At 32.3% G+C, this 22,735-nt stretch overlaps 3 protein-coding genes across 3 annotated transcripts; all 3 read left to right on the top strand.

Moving 5' to 3' along the window:
• Positions 1-31: 31 nt before the first annotated feature.
• Positions 32-10,835, top strand: LOC108488045 (NAC transcription factor 56-like; the record flags this gene model as incomplete). Its single annotated transcript, XM_017792363.1, has 4 exons — positions 32-55; positions 9,923-10,073; positions 10,142-10,428; positions 10,515-10,835. Coding segments are annotated over 4 exons (783 nt in total), but the record flags the coding sequence as incomplete, so codon positions are not given.
• On the top strand, positions 4,504-5,164 carry LOC108488593 (glutaredoxin-C9-like). The gene has a single exon (XM_017792879.2). It carries the CDS (start codon positions 4,510-4,512, stop codon positions 5,050-5,052), a length of 543 nt encoding a protein of 180 aa, XP_017648368.1. The 5' UTR covers positions 4,504-4,509; the 3' UTR covers positions 5,053-5,164.
• Positions 10,836-12,807: 1,972 nt separating the features above from the next.
• Positions 12,808-19,049, top strand: LOC108489454 (uncharacterized). Its single transcript, XM_053020065.1, has 14 exons — positions 12,808-13,233; positions 13,871-14,032; positions 14,126-14,191; positions 14,275-14,418; positions 14,571-14,684; positions 15,031-15,132; positions 15,289-15,474; positions 15,645-15,734; positions 15,810-15,944; positions 16,040-16,162; positions 16,482-16,567; positions 16,676-17,288; positions 17,409-17,486; positions 17,679-19,049. Exons 1-14 carry the CDS (start codon positions 12,964-12,966, stop codon positions 18,717-18,719), a joined length of 3,210 nt encoding a protein of 1,069 aa, XP_052876025.1. The 5' UTR covers positions 12,808-12,963; the 3' UTR covers positions 18,720-19,049.
• Positions 19,050-22,735: the final 3,686 nt, after the last annotated feature.

Genomic DNA, 22,735 nt, shown 5'->3' with positions numbered 1-22,735 from the left:
TATCATCTCTAAACTTGAAATTTTTTTTAATTTGGCCATTGAACTTGAATTGCGTATAAGTGCGACAATTCAAAATTATAAGATTATGTCATATCATCATTTAATTTAAAAAAATTAAATTTTCTTTTAAAGTTTTTAAAAATTTCCGGGCGATGAAGGACCGTACTAAAAGAGTGTTACGTCATCACACCATGTTTAAGTTCATGTTTAAGGAGTTTAAGGGTCAAATTGAGAAAACAAAATTGTCAAGTTTCTAAACTAATATGGATGAAAAAGTTTAAGGACTTATTTGAAAAAATAAACAGTTAAATAGATTAAATATTGCTTTATCCGTTTTCTTTATTCTTATGACGTAGCCCAGCTGGCAGCTGCTTTGAACATTTGACTGTGTAGTTGCTTTAGTTGTATTGCATTCTTTGGAAATCGAAGCTTCTTCCTTGAGACGAATGTATATTACAGTTTACATTAATCTTTTCCTTTCATATAATTAAAATTCTAGAGATTTAAATCTTGAAATTAAGTATTTATATTATTATTTAATTATTTTTTGAGTTTAAGTCACTCTCAATCGGAATATCAATTTAGTTGTTAAATTACGAAATATTTTTTCGTAATTAAAATTAGTTATATTATTTAAGAGTACTTTAATTTTTTTTTAAAATTAATAAAATATGCATATGATAGAATTTGAACGGAAATTATTTTTTTAATTTTAACATCGTATATATTTAACGTATTATTATTAATTAATTTCAAATCTTATATTTCATTATTTAGTGCATGTTATTTTTAAACACATATTTATATTCTAAATTTGTGGTTTTTACTGAATATACGCATGTGATAAGATTTTAGTATATTATAAATGATAATTAAAACATATGACAATATATATATATATAAAGCAATTACAACATTATAAATCTTATAGAAGTTTAAAATCTAATTAAGATATATAAAAATATTTACAAAATTTAATTTTGATTTGATAAAATATTAAAAAATAAAAAATTGGCTAAATTGCTTAGTTCTTGGGTTAATTAGTCTAAAGGTTTTCTCCGGATTGACACCTTGTCGATTTCAAAGTTAACTAGTCAGTTAAAGTTTTTATGATTTTTTATATAATTTTTATAAATTTATATAAATTTAATATTTTTATAGTTTTTTACAATATTATTTTTAAGAATTTTAGTAGGTTTATTTTTAAATTTTAAACAAGTTTTATTATTTTTATATATTTTTACAATTTATTAGATTTATTAGATTTTATAATATTTATATTTTTATAATTTTAATAAGTTTATACTAATTTTAATTTTTTCAATTTTTTATAATTTTTATTTAATTTTGTGAGAAAAATATTAGATTAAACCGTAAACTATCACGTGTCATCATCTCGATTAGTTAGACAATTTATTTTAATAGTCAATGTAGCTGATAATAGAAATCACTAATAAAAAACTTAATTGATTATTTTAATTAACAACATAAATTTAAATAGATACTAATTTAATACAATAATTTAATTGTTTTTTTGGAAAGATTTTTTTCACAAATAATCCTAATTGAAAATCCGCTTCTACCCGTTCTACCTAAATCCCCACCTTACCTAGTCACAGTACGACAGGCTTTTTATGTCGTTTTGATTGGGTAAAAAGATGACCGGTTCTTTACTAGGTTGGAACTGACCGACAGACCGAACTTCTTTCAAAGTAAACAGCCCCCAATTAGTGTTAGAATAGTATTTTATTTTGTCTCTTCTCTCTTTCCGCAACATTTCCGTTGATTATTTACACTAAAAACAACATTTAATTGTTTATTATTCAAGTTCACATGTCTGAAACTTAAAATATAATTTAGATGAATTAAGCTAAGTTAAATAAATATGGTGTAAATGTCGTGTTTAATTAATCGGAGAATGTTCTATCAATCGGACAAGTGACCTTGACTCTAGAAAATATCTAGAGAACATTAAATTAAGGAGAAGTGGCAGCCTTAAGTTGCTAACTAATAAATACCAATAGACTTACTAAAATCATTAAAACAAATTTAATGATTCAAGAAAACAAAAGCTAATAATTAAAGTATGATGCGTCTAACCACGTGATTAACAAAATCAACTGTACAAATCTAACAAAAAATCTTTCTTTTTCAATAAATTACAAAACCATAGACTTTTAACAGTGGAAAATAGGACAATAAAGAAAACATGATCAGATTTTCTACTTTTTTTTATTTAGAATAGTATATTATAAAAATATTTTTGTGCTTTAATTTTTACTCATTCTATTTATTAATTGTTTTATTTTAAATTTAAATTATATAAGATTATCAGCATGTTCACTTGCGTGCTGAACTCTAATTATTCAAGGGAAAGAAATTATTTTTTGTTTCATTGTTAAATTAAATTAAAATTTGAAATTAATAAATATAATTAAATGAGTTCTGTTTTTAGTTTAAAAAGGTGAGAAATGAGAGAAAAGAAGCGTCCACGTCAGGTTGTGGGTCCCAAGTCTGTGATCTCATCCTAAGCAATCTTAACACGTGATTGAAGATTGGAATTAAAAAGCCACGGTGATCTTTTGATGAAACAATGCCACGTGTCCCACCCTTATTACAGAACATAACTCGTACGAACCACCAAAGACCTTTGAGTGATCTAATGCCTGATCTCATCATTCGTGTTTTCTTGCATGTTTGCTTACGCCTCTTGTTACAATTGTTTTTTTTTCCTCATTACCCATTCCGCTACGGGTAATTGAATATGAATTTTTTTTAAATTATTATAAGAGATAAAATTCTAATAGTAACGTAATAATGTGAATCAAATTTAATTTATATTTGGGACGATAAATATTTTAATTATCATATAAACACATTATAATATGAGTGTTTTTAATCTCATCATACTTTGTTTTTATGCACGGTATATATGTTATCAATTTTAATAGTAAATATTGAAAAATAAATAAAATTTATAGTAAAGGTTGAGATTTTTGTGAATATTTAAGTAATAGTTTTGAGTCTCATTATGTTCAATTGTTATATTTTGATCATTAAACTTATCATATATAATTGTCAAAAATGAATTTCATACGATTATATTCATATTATTTGTCTATTTGTATTCTATATCGGTTTCATTGTATTTTATAGTTGTTTAATTATAGATAGGTTGAGTTGATTAAGTGTTAGCACTCTAAGAGTATTAGAATAATTCACTTTGCTATAAAAATTATTTATTTTCGTTTTAATATTTTTATAAATATATCTATATTTATTATATAAAGGGTGAAGCAAGAACCAAGAAGCAACAATAATAGATGAAATCAATAAAAATATTCCAATTTTTACACTCAATTCCACTTTGCAATATCCCATTTCCTCATATTTTCCATGCACTGACAGGTCACCTTCCTATTACGTTCAAAACAACATGTCATTTAGTTATTACATTGCCGTGGGACAGATAACTTTGGAGGCTATTGTTGTCGTTTTCATTGGAAAATATTAAAGTGTTGTGCCAGCCGCAGGGAATTTTAGCCACTGCCTTGGAAAAAAGAAGCTATGTTGTGCAATTATTTCTCCTACCATGTTTAAGTATGTATTTAGTTCGTATATTTTAAGATGTTACTTTTCAATCTTTGTATTTTTAAAATTTTTAAAATTTAGTCTTATCAAATGGTAATTGTTATTTTAAAAATTTGATATAACAAACATATTATGGCACGTGTAATGCATAGCAGTTTGTTATTTCTACATATTAATTTAAAAAAAAAATCAATAAATTTAACGAATATTGTTTTGCATTAAGATTTAAATTTCGAAATTTGAAAAATATAGCGACTTAGAATAATCTAGTTGAAGAATATTGAATAAATCTATAACTTTACCCATAATACAAGATTAATAGTATAATTTAACTAATGATATTCGAACCATACTGAATCAACTAGTTGGACAGGAAATTGATTAGGGTACCATTCTGGAGAAGATCATTGAACCGGTTGAACCAAGTAAAAAAACCAGTTGAATTGGATTTTTAATAATTTTATGAATTTTTTAAAAATTTATTTAATTGAACTGGTAAATTGATGGCCTGATCGTTTCGATCATCTGTCTAATTTTAAAAATCTTGAATTTAACCAAACAAATTTAATTGCTATCCATTGGCCAAAACTAATATTTTAAATTTTGAAAAGGATAAAAAATGTAATTGATTAAATTAAAGTAAATTACTAAATCTACAATTTACGCAAATTATAGGGTTTAATAGTAGAATTTTACAAAGATATTGGCTCTTGTCTTTTGGCTTTTTGTCACACAGTGTGTAAAAGGATAAAGAAAAGGTCACGCTCAATTGTGGGGGTTGGGTTGGGGGGCGGGCAATGAGAATCGGTCTACCAAACGGTGACGCAGAACAACATCACCCACAGTCCCCGTGATGTCCCACAGTACGTAATCAGCGTTGACGTGAAAGTCTACTTATTCACCCCTCCTATTTATATAATGACAACCATTATTATAATAAAAGCCCCCTCCCTCCCCCTTTGCTTTGCATTAAAAAAAAACAAACATTCTTTCAATCTCAAATTCTCAATGCAAGAAGCAATCCCATATAAATCATATTCGACCACCACAGCCACCGCCGTCGGCAGCCGTTCGCCGCTTCTTAACTTCCTCGGTGGTGGTGGGGGTGTGGTTGCCAATGGTAGCGAAAGCAATATAAGGAAGCTGGTGGAGGAGAATGCCGTGGTGGTTTTCGGTAGACGTGGTTGCTGCATGTGCCATGTTGTGATGAGGTTACTGCTAGGGCATGGAGTGAACCCGGTTGTTTGCGAGGTCGAGGAAGGGAAAGAAGAGGCGGCGATCTGCGAGTTGTCGAGGATCGACGGCGGCGGCGGCGACGATGGAGGTGGTGGTGGTGGGATTCAGTTACCGGCTGTGTTCGTGGGAGGGAAGATGTTTGGGGGATTGGATAGGGTAATGTCTACTCATATATCTGGTGAATTGGTGCCTGTTTTGAAAGATGCTGGTGCTTTATGGCTATGAGTTTTGTGAAATCTCTATTGTGTTCTGTTTTTGGTTCTTACTGTTCTTCTTCTTCTTACTTTTTTTTTCTTTTTTTTTTAGAAATTCAACAGTTTTTACTTTATTTTGATAATGTTTTGAGGGACTTGATAGAATTTAAAAATATAATTTGACCCAATGATGTAAATTAGTAATTACAAAGGTCTCAATCATATATTTACCAAAATTTAAAATGACTGAGGACCAAAATGATAAAAAAAATACAACATTTGAACTGACCAAATTCATATGGCTCCTACCTATGATTAACTCAACCTTCCCAGTTGATGGGTTTAAATGCAATTTTTTGGGAAATTTTTTAATTAAATGCTTGCATCATGAGGATATGGATTAAACCTGGATTAGGACAGTATTTTTTTATGGTAAGTGATTAGGACAGTATTTAAAATTCAAGAAATTAACCAAATCCAAGCAATTTCAACCACCATAAACTTGTCAAAGAAAGCAAAACTATTACTTTTTTTAGGAAAAGTAAAATAATTACTTTAATTTATTCAAATTAAGAAAAATTTTAATGATTTGACCATCTCTTCATTTTACAAAAATTAGAAAGGTATTTGTACCATCTGTGGGTTAAATTGAAATTACTAGAGTAAAAATGATGACATAAGTATTTTTCTTTAATTTAAGGAATAAATATTAAAATTTATATTATCACTAATTAAAAAATAATTAAGTGATAATATCAAATGATTATTTTATCTCTAATTAATTAAATTAACAAGAGTTAAATAATAAATAAAAGAGCTTAAATTTTATAGAACAATTAACCGGAGTAGTTAAATTTTAAAAGAACACTCTTTTATTAATGTGATTTGTTCAAAAATGTAATTTGTTCTAATGAAGCGGTTAAATTCTATAAAAACTCTCTTTTATTCAAATGGTTGACATTATAAAAAGGGGTTACTAAAACCGCTCTACATATTTACAAGTTCAAAAAACTTAGAAAATTTTTACAAAATTCTCTGAAAAACTCGAAGAAATTTTAAAAAACGCTATATCAATTCTGAAGAAAACTACGTTCCCGTCAACCAAATTCAATTAAATATTCTAGAATGCACTTAGTTTCAAGTCAACCAAATTCAACTTTGTCTATCCTATTTCCTTTTTTTTTCCCCCGAAATTAAATATTTATGTATTTATTAGGGCAGCTGAGAATGGGAATAAATGAAATAAATATTTTATAAGTCTCTTTAATCACATCCTTAGATTTCCTTATCTGCCTTATATAACGGTGCTTCAAAGATATTGACTAAATTCTATTTAACAATTATTCTACAATTTTATTAATTAGTTGAAAATTATTTAGTGGTTAAGCTAATATGCATATATAAAATTAAAAATTTATATCGGACTTCGTGTTAGTCTAATGATGAAAATGTTCATCTCTTTAAATACGACTTAAATTTAAGTCGTACTAATCATATTATTGTTACAATTTTACCTTTCTGAGAACCCATATTGAAGCAAAATTAACCAAGTATAAGAAATAACAAATTAAAGTTAAAGATAATGGTGATCTACAAAAATGAATTAAAAAATGTTAAAAAAAAAACCAGCTCATCATTCTCCATTAATTGTGCTGGGTAATGATGATCCCAGAAAAAAGGTATAATTAGATAAGTAATTAACCGAGAAACTATTTTATTGCTCCATCATACAAAGTGGAGAAACTGTTGATTTTATTTTGAAATTTTTTATCATTATTTTCTTTTAATTTTTTCAAAATAGTTATAAGAACGAAATTAATAATTAATTTTTCGTATTTTATAGATTCATTAGAAAACTGATTAAAGTAAAATGAAAAAATTATCATCTTATTTAATTCTCATGAATTTTTATTAATATTTTGATTAACTTCTAGCTTTAAGATCTTGTTCATGCAATTCTTTAATTAATTAGCATTAATTAAGATTTAGGACCATCAATTGACACCAAAACAGTGGCCCTTATCTTGATAGGTCTTAGGCTTTCCTTTCCACCGAATTTTATGTAATATTATATGGATTTCGTAGGATAAACCTGATCATAACTGAGCCATTTAATGATTAAACCACTAATTAAGAGGACAGTCAAATTAAAAAAACCTTTCTCTAAGTCAACGATAAACCACTTATATTTATTTCATTTCTAATTTTTTTAAATATATAAAAAAATTAATAAACTATCATGTTTTGGATATCCCATGAGGCAGTGAGTTGGGCTTGGACTGTAATCATGCAATGTCCAGGTTTGTTGCTCATGGTTTATCTTCTTAGGGACCTCTGCTTTGCGTTTTTTGTTCGTTTGGTTTTTTTTTTTTTTTGCCTTTTCAAGCATTCGACTCGGTTTGGAGTAGAACTGTAAATGAGTTGGGCTATCCATATCGTTTAAAAAGTGAGAAGATTTAAATAAAAATATAATTTTAAAAAATAAATTTAAGTAAAAAAATAATACTCATTTAAAAAATAAGTCAGGCCTTAGGTAAAATTTTTTGGGCCTTGAACCTGGCCCAAGCTGAATTTACAAAAAAAAGAAGAAGAAAAATTGCTGTCTTTTATTGTAGTTTTCTTGCTGTTTTTTCATCTGTTCTGCTGCTATTTTTTGTTGTTTTCTCAATTCTTATTATTATGTTGCTACTATATTATTATTATTATTATTATTCGGAGTTTGGATATTTTATAATTTTTATTTTATTGTTAATTTTATTACTATTTTAGAGGTATTTGTGTATTATTTAATTATACATATTTTTAATTTACTTTCAACTTGTTAGGAAATATTTATTTTAATGTTTCTAGATTTTTTATGTATATAAAAATAATATAAAATTAATACTGGCAGGCCCAACTCAACCCGTATTTTAGCATTTTTATTTGGATTGAACTTGAGTAAAATTTTCGACCCATTTTTTTAATTTGGGCCAAACTTAAGCCTAATAAGTAGGCCTAATATTTTGTTTGGGCTTAGACCAGCACATGGAGACCTCTAATTGGGAGAGGCTAAACTCTTTGTATACTGTTCAAGGCGACACTAGGAGCTAATAGGGTTTTGGATCCCCAAGAAAAATTTTAGTTAAATTTTTAATTAATTTATAAATAAAATTGCACTTTTAACTTTTTAATATAAAAAATTTATTTAATCTGTAAAGAATAATGAAATTATAAATTAATATATGAAAAAATCTTAAAAAAATTATAGTTAAATTTCGGTCCCTCTAAAATAAATTTCTAGCTTCCTCTGTATTGATAGTACCAATCAATTGAAGAGTTCATTAGCTCTAAACAATTTCAAAGAGCAGGAGTGATTCATTAGGAGCTTGAGAAGACGTCCATATACACTAAACATGGTTTGACTTGAACCTATGTCTTATAGCTAGCCAAATAGTCGCATTCCCCCATGCTATAGAGTATAAGTTCAAGTCTAACAATATACTTTTACACTATATTATCAACTTATCGCTTATCTAGACACTTTAACTTTGGATAAAGTTAAGAGATACAACCACACTAGTAACCCGCTTATATTTTGTAATTATTTTTGTAGGAGCAAAAAATCAGAGATTAGCATAAATACTCGATACATTGCCATTGTTAGTCAATTCATCCAATTAAATATAATTTTCGGTTAAGATGTTACTGTCATTGCTCGCTTCTATGTCCTCAAAAAGAGCCAAACTAAAAGACTATAAGACAACATCAAATATGCAGGCACCAACTGGCCAAAGGATTCGTATATTTGGCTCTGAACTCTATACTGTTCTCTGCAATATTCAAGAGCCCCAAAACAAGAAACAAAAAGTAAATAAAAATCAAAACCCTTTTGAGGATTCATGTTTCAGGAATGGTCAAAAGATTAAGACAATGGCACTTTATCATTTCTAAAACCCCTCCAAATATTTTTGATTTCTAAAAATAACCCTTCCCATTGGAATTAAAGAATACACTAATAACATGTTTGCTGGCTCAAATAGATTGTGATTAAGATAATATTGCAGGGACTTTGATTGTGGAGTCTTCGAGGATATGTACCATTTCATTTGTGCACACAAAATGAGTTAAAATATAAGGGTAGTAGGTAGATATATAAGATTCATATTCATATTAATGTTGTCTTTAAAGTTTGAACTTTGATAAATACGATTTCATTTCTTTAATACTTCAACTCCAATGGTACGATCTCTGTCATTTTTCCCCCTCCATTAAATCGCATATATATATTTTTTTCTGCTGAACTACTGTCTCGACTTGATTTCCTAAATTGTATCTGATATTTTCTATATAATTCCACTTCTAATCAGCATGCATGCATGCTGACATCCAATGACTAGGGAGTATAATATATATAAGTCATGCAATGCACATGCGCATGCAGCATCCATAATGTTCACTGATACAGTTAGCTGGCATGTGCTGTATCTGGTAATTTTTTCCTATAATGGCCGTCATCCTTGTAAGAATCGTTTTTAAAAACCTTTCACCCCCAACGACCCCAACCGAAGGTTCGCAGCATTAATTACCAATATTTTAATAATTGCAACCAATCAGTACGAGGATGTTATACTAGATTTCTTGTCAACTGCATGGAGACTAGTAACCATGCATGTAAAACCAAATGCAAAACAACATATTAGAATATCCAACTATTAGATAGTGACAGACTATAAATTGTTTATGATTATTATGTATGGTTGGTGATCTCTCCAAGATTTTTCATGAAAATAAATTATTTAATCTTCTTGTTTATCACCACCAATTTGTATAAATTATGGTATATATAAATATGAAGCAAATGATTCTTACTATCTTCCCACTGTCCCATGGATGGAAACAATAGGTCTAATGTTGCTAACTTGCCACCAGGGTTCAGATTCCATCCTACTGATGAAGAGCTTATCATTCATTATCTAAACCAGAAGGTTTTCCCTTCCTCCAATCATCACCTAACGTTCTCCATTATAGCTGATGTTAATATCTACAAGTTCAATCCATGGGAACTTCCTGGTAGGCTTCTCCTTTCTGCTTGTCATCTGATATAATATATATTATGTTTATGGCATTCATGTTTACAGATAAGGCTTTATTTGGTGAGAACGAGTGGTTTTTCTTTAGTCCAAGAGAAAGGAAGTATCCGAACGGAACACGTCCGAACCGAGCAGCGGCATCGGGATACTGGAAGGCTACCGGGACCGATAAACCGATCATCGCTTCTGCTGGTTCACAATGCCTTGGAATGAAGAAAGCTTTAGCGTTTTACAAAGGACGTCCTCCTAAAGGTGTAAAAACCGATTGGATGATGATTGAATATAGACTGCTCGATGATTGCTTTGTATCTCAAAGACCTAAAGGATCAATGCAAGTAAGTTTATGTTACTTTCTTCTCCACTGAAACTATAGGACTTGGTCACTGCACTTTAAACTCTTTGTGTATCTTCTTGTTTTAAGTTGGATGATTGGGTTCTATGCCGAGTTAGTCACAAAGGCAAAGCTCCATTGGCTGGTGGGTACTTACAAGGTCAAGAGATGGCAATACAAATCACCATTGGAATCAATGAATATGATCATCAGTTACCTACAATGGACCAGATGGTCGGCCTTGAAAGTGAAGAGCTCGATGAAAAGGTGTTTCAAGAAGGGTCCCCAGAGTATCCTCCAACACCCATTGATACCAGTATGAGAGAGGTGCTGAAGTCCATTGAGAGGGTACTGTCTGTTGGAGCTTTGGATGAAATGGTAAAGGCTTCTTCAAGTAACGATGGTGTGTGAGGTTTTTCATTACCAAACAAAGGAAAGGATATATATTGTTCATGTTATTATATACTATAAATATTGCGTTTGATTACAACAAAGGGAATCAAAGATAAAGAATAATGAAAGGGAATCAGAGAATTCCCCAATGCTCCATTGGATTGAATCAATGAAAGTAGTGTTTTTCTTTTTTCCACAAAGTTCAACTAACAACTGGATATGGCTGGCACGTTTTGCTCTCAAATCTTTAATATACATATTATTTATTTATATTTAGACATATGTGATTATTTCTCTTTAACAACTAGGTTTCCAAAATTTAAACCCTATTCTGTATGCAATATGCACCAATGTTATGTGATTATTTAAACTTAAATCAATTTATCAAATCATTGCGATGACATTTTTAGAACTAAAAGAATACATACTATAAATTTTTTTTGTGTGAAAAGAATAGTGAATACAATACTTAGATTAAACCATTAAAACTTAATAGATTCTCTACAAACAACTGCAAACCCTTCTTTCCTATTAAAAGTTAACTTAGCGATGCTATAGTCTCTGTATTCTCTTCTCGAGAAATATATGACATTTCCTATTGATTCATTTTCGATAATATATGTTTGAATTCTTTTGATAAGTGTAGAATTAGAAGATCTTGAGAAAACTACTTGAATGACCTGAATAACCTCTACGCTATTTGTTTGAATCGAAACTTTGTCCCAACTTCTATTATGAAGAACTGTCAAGCTATCTAGGATACTCCATAACTTAGCATTGAAAACAGAACAGGGTCCCAATATCTTATTAAACCCAATGATCCAATGGCCGTGACGATCCCTCAACACTCTTTCAGCAGCTTCTTCTCTTGAGTCCAACTTGATAGCGCCACTAGAATATAAACGAATCCAATTGCGAATAAGAGAGGATGGATGCATGCTATAATTTTAATATCCATTATGCATACTATAATATTACTCGTAATAACTAATGATAAATAAATAGAAAATAAGATACTAAAAAAATATAAAATAAAAATTACTTAATGACTAGTTTACGAAGCTGATGTTCAGGATGTGAGACTAAAATAGTCAGAAAAGGACAAGAACTCCCTTTCACCGTACCGACAAATACAACAGAAAGAAACAAATAGGTTTATTTCAAAAGACAGCCCCAAATTGTGACCTAAATTCTAAATTGATCCTTATACTACAAAACGTTCTAATCAAGTATTTAAAGAATCAGTATCATGCTAATTGTGTACTTTTGTCGGTTTAACTATTATCTTAGGTGTAACACAATCTAAAATTTCATGTGTAGCATATATAAGGCATATGTATGAAATTATAAATAAATCTGCAAGGGGTAAAGCCAAAAATTTTATGGGGGGTCAAAATTAATTTATATATTTTTATAAGATTTAAAATAAAATTTCCCAATTGTATTAACTTACATTTTTATGATTTTTAAAAGAACTAAATCAAAATTTTAGCATTTTTAGAGGCCAAATTATAATTTTATCATATATTAATCTTAAAATTTTATAAATTTCAAGGATTTAAAGCAATAATTTCTTATTTTAGGTGGGAAAAGGGTCCTTCCAGCACCCTCCTTTGGCCTTGAATGTGCATTTACTACATAGATAATTTGTATCCATCGTATTCAAAATATAATATTCTTAAATTTTATTTAAATTATTTATTTTTAATAAATCAAATTCAAATTGTATGCTCAATAGACATGCGTGCACATATTTATAAATTGATTCATATATTTTAAATATACTTTTAAACCGGTATTTAACGCATAAATTGCTCGCTAAGTGGACATAATGACCTAATTCATATAATACTGCTACTTTGGGTACTAATTTAGAATCTTAGCGATTATTTGGGGAGTTTTGGTAAAATTAACCCAATTAAATATATCAGCGTAATTTTACAATCCCATTCTAAGTAGCCCTATAAATAAAGCCGCAAAAGTCATTTTCACCTTTTCCCTCCCCAATTTTAAACCTCTGTCAGTAGAGTGGAAACACCAATAAAACGTTGCAAAAGCCAAGCCCTTCTCCAAAGAAAATCTTAAAAAATAACAACGAAAGAAATTAGAGAGAAAATCAACTGATCGGCGGAGGATCTGAGCAAAGATGATGAAATATTTTGGTAGAGGAAAAGAGTCCGCTGCTGATGTGTCCCCGCAATCTTTCGGTCATTCGGCCTCTCCATCGTCGGCGTCGGCGTCGGCTTCTCCAGTGACCGGTCCAGCTAGACCGATTCGATTGGTGTATTGCGATGAGAAAGGGAAGTTCCGGATGGATCCGGAAGCCGTTGCGGCTTTGCAGCTTGTTAAGGAACCAATTGGAGTCGTTTCGGTCTGTGGCCGGGCTCGTCAGGGAAAGAGCTTCATTTTAAATCAGGTATTTTAATTTCTTCTATGTTACTTGTTTTGATTATAAATTGGAAGAAATTTATGTTGTTTTGGTGCTTTTGTACGTTAAATGATGAATTCTAGGGTTTTTGACTTTTGGAGTAGATTATATTGTAAGCTTAGGGTTTAGGGGAACGGAATGTGTAATTTTGATCAATTGGAGGACTTTTGGCGTAACTTTTCTGCTTTCAGAAGCCCTCATTCATTATAGCTGTAAGGGGAAAATATCAACTTTAATTTAAGTTCATATTAGTGCGTTTAACTATTTAAGTGGAGATTACTAAAGATGTGAGAAATGTGAACTTGTTAGGAAAAGCACATTGGTTATGATAATGTTTAATTGAGTATGTGTATAGAGAAAAATATATATGGGTTAACGTGAAACATCTTTGCTCTATTCATAGGAGATGTGAATTTTACTATAAAACTTAGTCTTACTCTTATTTCAATTGTTGTAAGGCATAAATTATGGAGTTGTTTGTGGTATTGTGGTTAGATATTGTAAACTTGTAAGTGGTTTTCTCTCTATTGAATCTTGCATGTCATCTGTTCTTTTTATCAGCACTGTAATGCATATTGTCTCTTTTACCTATGAGATTGCTATGCATTCATTTTTTTGGCTATAGCTTCTTGGAAGGAGTAGCGGATTTCAAGTAGCATCAACTCATCGACCATGTACTAAAGGGCTTTGGTTGTGGAGTGCACCATTAAAGAGAACTGCTCTTGATGGAACTGAGTACAATCTTTTGCTGTTAGATTCTGAAGGAATAGATGCCTACGATCAAACAGTTAGTTTTCACTTACTTTTTGTGGGAATGGGTTGATTATATTTATTGGTTTGATTATTTTTTACTCATGCTCTTATCTTGCAAACCTGACAGGGAACATACAGCACTCAGATATTTTCCTTAGCTGTCCTCTTATCTAGTATGTTCATCTACAACCAGGTTGGCTCTTTTCTTTTCCATTTTTGAAGAGACATTAATCCTTTTAAGCGCCATGTTAATAAGGTTATTCTTCTGATATTTAGATGGGAGGCATAGATGAAACTGCACTGGATCGTCTCTCTCTTGTCACTCAAATGACAAAACATATTCGAGTCAAAGCTGGAGCAAGAACAACCACAGCTTCTGAACTTGGGCAGTTCTCCCCGATCTTTGTTTGGCTTCTTAGGGTAATATTTGATTACAGACAGAAACATGCACACACTGTCTTGTTATTGTTTGTGACATGTTTGATTCTTGAATATGGATGTGATGAGCTTTCTCATGATTGTAAAATACACTTTTTCAGTTCTCTTTCGTAAAATATTTGTCTTACTTGCAGGATTTTTATCTGGACTTGGTGGAGGATAATAAGAAAATCACTCCCCGTGACTACCTAGAGCTTGCTTTACGGCCAGTTGAAGGTAGTGGGAAAGATATAGCTGCCAAAAATGAGGTAATTCTTAATATGGGTTTAATTTGGGGAGTAAAGGAAGTCAGTATAAATTCTATGAATTAGTTTATCTGCTGAAGTTAAGTATCTCTGGGATTCTAGTTAGAGTTTCATCCTGATGTTTTCCTAATAGCATTCCTCTCTTCACGAGATTCATTTCTACAATGTTTGTGATGAAGGATATGAAGAACTAAGTAGATGAATTTTTCTTCTCTGTCATAGACCTTCCTCCCTTCACAGATTAGAGATTCACCTCTCCAGTATTCATCATGAAGGATACGATTAACTAAAGTATTTGAAAATTTCTTCTCTATGATACTTTCTGATTATGCATTGTTAATTATTGTAGATCCGAGATTCCATTCGAGCTCTATTTCCTGATAGAGAATGCTTTACCCTTGTGAGGCCTTTGAACAATGAAAATGATCTCCAAAGACTTGATCAAATTTCGGTTAGTATCTAGCTGCTTTCATATATGCCAATCTCTCTCTGTTTTCTACTATTATTTTTATCTTTGCTCTCCCTCCTCCCTCGTTTAGTGCTGATTGTGCCTTTTTCTATTTGGCATGCATAATTTATGTACTAAGACCTTAGTTTTAATATGTAGCTTGACAAACTGAGACCTGAATTCCGAGCCGGGCTTGATGCATTGACAAAATTTGTTTTTGAGAGAACAAGACCGAAGCAGGTTGGGGCTACTATACTGACGGGGCCTGTTCTTATAGGTATCACAGAATCTTATCTGGATGCTTTGAATAAAGGTGCAGTGCCCACTATATCTTCTTCATGGCAGGTTAGTTCCTGTTGTCAGGACATGCTTCCAGATGCATTTTTAATGGTACCAAAGAGGTTTAAAAAAGACATTGATGCTGAAAAAGTTGTATAAATATTCCAAAGCTTAAAAGGTATGAAAATCTCCTCATTTTCCTTAGAAGGATTCTTATCAGTGTTATTTTCATACAGAGTGTTGAAGAAGCTGAGTGTCGAAGGGCATATGATTCTGCTTCAGAGATTTATATGTCAACTTTTGACCGTACAAAGTCACCTGAGGAAGTAAGTGATGCTTTTATCATAATTGTTTGGTGGTACTTTTATAATATTTTAGCATTTTAATCTTGATGGTCCTAGGCGGCGTTGAGGGAGGCTCATGAAGAAGCAGTTCAAAGATCGCTGGCTGTATACAATGCTAGTGCTGTAGGAGTTGGTTCAATGAGGAAGAAATATGAGGAGCTTCTACAGAAATTCTTCAGAAAGGCATTTGAGGTATAGAGTTACTCAAATGCTACATCATAACGTTTTATTTTTATGTTATCAAAATTCATGGTAAGCCTTGTATTATGGATTGGTCATTTATGCAGGATTATAAAAGGAATGCATTTATGGAAGCAGATTTGAAATGTTCGAATGCTATACAGAGCATGGGAAAGAGATTGAGAGCAGCATGCCATGCTTCTGATGCAAGTGTAGAAAAAATTGTGAAGGTAAGCAATCACTGTTACTTATTCTTCATGTGAAGGACTTCAATCTAATCCTGGAACTTTAATTCTCATTAATTGCTGTTTTTAATGATATTCCTGATTTTGATTTTATATCACTAAAATTGTAAGGAAGAAGGCTGGTTAATCAACCAACCTGAGTGGAGTTATCTGTTTTTGACTTTCTGTTTCAGTCTTAATTTATTGCTGTTGTATAGATCCTATGAAAAGTTCTTTTTATATATTATATATATATACATCAATGGAGACAAGTTATAGGGATAGTGTGTGGTATTCATTGGGTATATTAGAATGTTTTATGCAGGTTCTTGATGCTCTTCTGTCTGAATATGAAGCATCATGCCATGGCCCTGGAAAATGGCAGAAACTGGCTGTATTTTTACAGCAAAGGTTTGTATCAACACTATTATTATTTTCTTTTGGATATTTATACCATGTCTACTGTGGATTAAGTTTCTAGTTTTGATTATTATCTTGTCTATTCTATTCAACTGTCAGTATGGAGGGGCCAATACTGGATTTCACCAGGAGACATATAGATCAGATTGTATCAGAGAAGAATTCCCTTGTACTGAAATGTCGTGCAATTGAGGATAAGATGAAGTTAGTTAACAAGCAGCTGGAAGATAGTGAGAAATATAAATCTGAATATCTGAAGCGTTATGATGATGCTATCAATGACAAGAAGAAGCTTGCTGATGAATATGCAAGCCGTATGAATAATTTGCAAGGTGATAATAGTTCACTGAAGGAGAGATGTTCTAGTTTAATGAAAACATTGGATTCTGCCAAGCAAGAAACATTAGACTGGAGAAGAAAATATGATCAGGTGTTATCAAAACAGAAAGCCAGAGAAGATCAGACTGCCTCTGAAATTGAAGTGCTCAAGTCCCGGAGCACTGCTGCTGAAGCAAGGCTGGCTGCTGCTCGAGAGCAAGCTGAGTCTGCTCAAGAGGAGGCAGAGGAGTGGAAAAGGAAGTATGACTTTGCTGTTAGAGAGGCTAAGACTGCTTTGGAGAAGGCAGCAACTGCACAAGAGCGGTCAAGCAAGGAAATTCAACTCAGGGAAGATTCTCTGAGGGAAGAGTTTTCACATTCATTGGCTGAGAAGGTGCTGTATCTTTTTTGCCTTGCATTCACTCCTGCATTCTTGTTCATTCAATCCTGTATATGCAAATGTAAGTTGCAGCAAGAAAATGTGATTTGTTTTATCTTCTGATGAACATTGCAGGAAGAGGAAATAAAGGACAAGACAGCAAAGGTTGAGCATGCTGAGCAGTGCTTGACAACACTAAGGCTAGAGTTGAAGGTGAGCTTGTTATATAGATATGCATATGATTATGTATGTGTTTATATCTAATGGATTGGCACATGATTACTAGCACAGTTTTAAAATTATGATGTACAAGAATGTTATATGTTTAAATCCTTTAATGAGCTGAACAATGTTTAAGTGCATTTACAAACTTCGCAGTATTTAATAATGGGAAATGCTTTGCAGGCTGCTGAGTCAAAAATCAGGAGTTACGATGCAGAGATATCATCATTAAAGGTTGAAATCAGGGAGTTAGCAGATAAGCTAGAAAATGCTAACTCCAAGGCCCAGTCATTTGAGGGAAAAGCAAGGATTTTAGAACAGGAGAAGATCTATTTGGAGCAGAAGTATTCATCTGAGTTTAACAGGTTTGCAGAAGTTGAAGAAAGGTGTAGAATAGCTGAGAAAGAAGCGAGGAAAGCAACCGAGTTGGCTGATAAAGCACGAGCAGAATCTGTAGCTGCTCAAAAGGAGAAAAATGAGATACAGAGGACGGCAATGGAAAGATTGGCTCGTATTGAGAGGGCTGAGAGACAAATCGAGAACTTGGAGAGAGAGAAAACAGACTTGGAGGACGAATTACATAGAATACGTGTGTCAGAGATGGACGCTGTTTCAAAAGTTGCATTATTAGAGGGTAGAGTCGAAGAGAGGGAGAAAGAGATCGAGTCACTGTTAAAAACAAACAATGAGCAGAGGGCTAGTACAGTTAAAGTACTTCAAGACCTTCTGGACTCTGAACGTGCAGCACATGCAGACGCTAATAACAGAGCTGAAGCCCTTTCTCTTCAGCTACAAGCTGCACAGGCGAAACTTGATCAATTGCAGCAAGAGTTGACTTCTGTTCGTCTAAACGAAACTGCATTGGATAGTAAGCTAAAAGCTGCTTCTCACGGAAAGCGATTGAGGACAGATGATGAAGTGGGAGTCGGATCTGTGCAAGATATAGACACGAGTGACCGATTTTTAAGAGCAAATAAGAAGTCCAAGAGCACAACTAGCCCCCTCAGGTATTCACCGTCAGAAGATGGCGGGTCAGTATTCAAAGCTGATGATGACAACCAGAACCAACAAAACAATCAAGAGGATTATACGAAGTTCACTGTACAAAAACTTAAACAGGAACTCACGAAACACAATTTCGGCGCAGAGCTGCTTGCGCTGAGGAATCCGAACAAGAAAGAAATCCTTGCTCTGTATGAAAAATGTGTACTGCAGAAATCATGATAGTTTTGTTTTCAGTTGATAATATGACTTTGTATATGGAGGTACACCTGTAATCTACTTTTTAGTTTGATAGAGTCGAGTTGATGAGCCGAGCTGAGCTAGGTAAAATTCTAAGCTCTCTTTTCTTTATAATTGATTTAAACTGACATCATCAAGGGTTTTATGTCATATATAGGAATGTTTATGTGTATTTGATTGTGGTGACCCACTGGGTTTCTTTATATATAAAACTATTATAGGGTGTGATTTCTTTTACGTTCATAGTTGTATCTGAATTCTTAAACCTAGTACTTGATTGAAGGAATATTGTAAGTTTGTTTGTATTATTCACCTCACTTGGCCTGAATTATCACTGTAAATTAGGTTTGGAATTGCTTTTTGGCTATTACACAAGAAGTAAAATTTCTTGTTTCTCTTTTCTGTTTTGGTTTGGGGGTCTAATGACTTTTGTTGATTGGCTACAGAATTCATCAATCTTATAAAAATGGATGGTTATAGCTATTGATGTTTGAACCGGGTTAAATCAACTGGTTGGCAGTTTAGACTGGTTGAACCGATTAAAAATCGGTTGAATTTATTTATTATTTTAATTGAACCGATAATCTGATCGGTTCAATTATTTGATTTTAAAAAATGTTTAATAGCTAATTGTATATCATATTTAGAGTTTGTTAAATTATTTCATTGTTAAAATTTTTAATTATTACAAACAAATGTTGGATTTGTTGTGAAATAATAAAGAAAGAATAAACTAAAATGTGATAGAAGAAAGAGTGTAAAGAGAAGGTCGAAGAGAAAGTGTATCTTCTTTTTTTTTATATATTTTTCATGAGTACATGAGCCTCATATATATAGGGGTTAAAAGCAACTTTCTAATTATTATAGGGCATGTAAAGGGTCATGACTTTTTATCTCCTATATTAATGGGTATAGGAAAAGTCTAATAACTTATGGGGTATAAGAAGGGTTTTATAACTTATGGGGTTGATAATGACATCCACAAATATTTCATAACACTCCCCCTTGGATGTTCATTATCTAATTATGCCTCGTTAAAACCTTACTAAGAAAAACCCAAGAAGACAAAAACTTAGTGAAGGAAAAGAGTACATAATTATACGCTTGATATGTTTGCCTCATTAAAAACCTTACCGAAAACCCAAAGGATAAAACCAATGTTAAGGGAAAAGAGTAGTACAGATTAACTCCCCTAATGGCTACATCACTTGAAATCTCAAGGTGACGATTCCAATGTAGTAAACAAGCTTCAAACACCGATGTAGGAAGCGCCTTAGTGAATAAATCTGCTAAATTCTCACTTGAACTGATCTGCTTAACTTTTATCTCCTTAATCTTCTAGAGGTCATGAGTGAAGAAGAATTTTGGTGCAAGGTGTTTTGTTCTGTCACCTTTGATGTATCCACTATCGAGTTGATCAATGCATGCTGTGTTATCTTCAAACAAGACAGTTGTAGCTTCCTTTTCAGATGATAAACCACAATTATTCCTTATATGCTGGATCATAGATCTTAGCCATACATATTCACGACTTGCTTCATGGATTGCTAAGATTTCTGCATGATTAGACGAGGTTGCTGTAATTGTTTGCTTCATTGAGCGCCAAGAGATTGCAGTACCTCCATATGTAAAAACATATCCAGTTTGTGATTTTCCATTATAAGGATCGACATAAATCCCTGATCCGCAAAACCAATCAACTCGTCTTGGATTTATTAGGAAAAATCGAACCATATTCTTTATGCCTTGGAGATAACGAAATATCTGCTTTTACTCCAAATTCAATGTCTCCGAAGTTGGGCATGAGCTAAATCTTGCTAGCAAATTTACGAAAAAGATATATCGCGGGTATGGCTAGCAAGATACATTAATGCCCCAATTGCATCGAGGTATGACACTTCGTGACCAAGAAAATCTTCACTATCTTCCCGAGGACGGAAATGGTCTTTACTTGGATCAAGTGATCTTACAACCATCGGAGTAGTTATTGGATGTGCCTTATCCATATAAAATCTCTTTAGCACCTTTTCCATGTACGTTGATTGATGCACAAGGATTCTTTTTTTTTAGGTGCTCAATTTGTAACCCCAAACAAAATTTCGTTCTTCCAATGTCTTTCATTTCAAATTCTTTCTTCAAGCACTCAACAGTCTTTTGGATCTCTTCAGGAGTTCCAATGATATTCAAATCATCAACATATACTGCAATAATTACATAACCAGATCCAAACCTCTTAATGAAAATGTATGGACAAATTGGATCATTCTTGTATCCTTCTTTCAACAAATACTCGCTTAGGCGATTATACCACATGCGTCGGATTGTTTTAATCCATAAAGGGATTTGTGCAATCTGATCGAATAATGTTCTCTAGAACCTGAACTCACTGCTTCAGGCAGTTTAAATCCTTCAGGGAGTTTCATATAAATGTTAGTATCCAGTGGGTCATACAAATAAGCCGTTACTACATCCATTAGGCGTAAATCAAGCCCTTCTCTTATAGCCAGACTTATCAAAAATCTAAATGTAATTGCATCCACCACAGGAGAATATGTCTCTTCATAATCAATTCCAAGTCTTTGTGAGAATCCTTGTGCAACTAAACGTGCTTTATACCTTACAATTTCACTTTTTTCATTTCTTTTACGCACAAAAACCCATTTATATCACATTGGTTTCACACCTGTAGGTATACGGACTACAGGTCCAAACACTTCTCTTTTCGCTAGCGATTTCAATTCATTTTCAATTGCTTCTTTCCATTTTGGCCAATCATCTCTTTGTTTACATTCCTCAATCGATTTTGGTTCATAATCCTCTTTATTATTTATAACATCTAGTGCCACATTGCATGCAAAAATATCATCGACGTCGATTTGATTTCGGTTCCATTTTATTCCGGACATGACATAATCAATAGAGATCTCTTCATTTTCAGGTACCTGATTTTCTTCTAAAACTATTCTTCCAGTCATGTCTATAGTCTCTTCAAGAGATCCCGATATAATCATTTTTTCTTTGATTTCGCCATCATTAATCTTTGCTCCTTTCTTTTTTGGAGGATTCTTATCTTTGGAACTAATTGGTCTACCACGCTTCAGGCGTGTATTAGACTCAGTAGCAACTAGATTTTGTCCTTCTGGGACATCAAGTTTTATTGGAGCTTTCACAGCTGGTATATATGACTTAGTCACTTTCTTTGGGTCAGAAAATACGTCTGGCAATTCATTAGCTAAACTTTGTAAATGAATAATCTTTTGAACTTCTAAATCACATTGCTTAGTTCGAGGATCAAGATAAGCTAATGACAACTTTTTCCAACTAATTTTCTTATCCAGCTATTTGATTTCTCCCCCTAATGTTGGAAAAATTGACTCGTCAAAATGACAATCTGCAAAACGAGCCGTAAATAGATTCCCTATAGATGGTTTTAGATATTTAATTATGGATAGGGATTCAAATCCAACATATATACCCAACCTTCTTTGAGGTCCCATCTTAGTTCTATGTGGTGGAGCAATTGGAACATATACGGCACATCCAAATGTTCTTAGATGGGAAATATTTGGTTCCTGAGCATGAACTATTTGTAAAGGGGAGACTTTATGATAACTTGTTGACCTAATGCGAATTAATGCAGCTGCATGTAAAATTGCATGCCCCCAAGCAGTGATTGGGAGTTTTGACTTCATAAGTAATGACCTTGCTATCAATTGAAGTCGTTTTATTAAAGATTCTGCTAGACCATTTTGTGTGTGAACATGAGCTACAGGATGTTCAACACTTATTCCAATGGACATGTAATAGTTATTAAAAGACTGAGAAGTAAATTCACCAGCATTATCAAGACGGATGGTCTTAACAGGAAAATCTGGGAAATGGGCTCGTAATAGAATCAATTGAGCAAGCAATCTCACAAACGCCAGGTTGCGAGTTGATAACAAAGATATATGAGACCATCTACTCGATGCATCGATTAAAACCATAAAGTACCTAAA

The sequence above is a fragment of the Gossypium arboreum genome, chromosome 10 (genome assembly GCF_025698485.1).
Source record: "Gossypium arboreum isolate Shixiya-1 chromosome 10, ASM2569848v2, whole genome shotgun sequence".
NCBI classification, from domain to species: Eukaryota; Viridiplantae; Streptophyta; class Magnoliopsida; order Malvales; family Malvaceae; genus Gossypium; species Gossypium arboreum.
The sequence above is the reverse complement of the archived record's forward strand: the minus strand, read 5'-3'. Positions and strand labels throughout refer to the sequence as shown.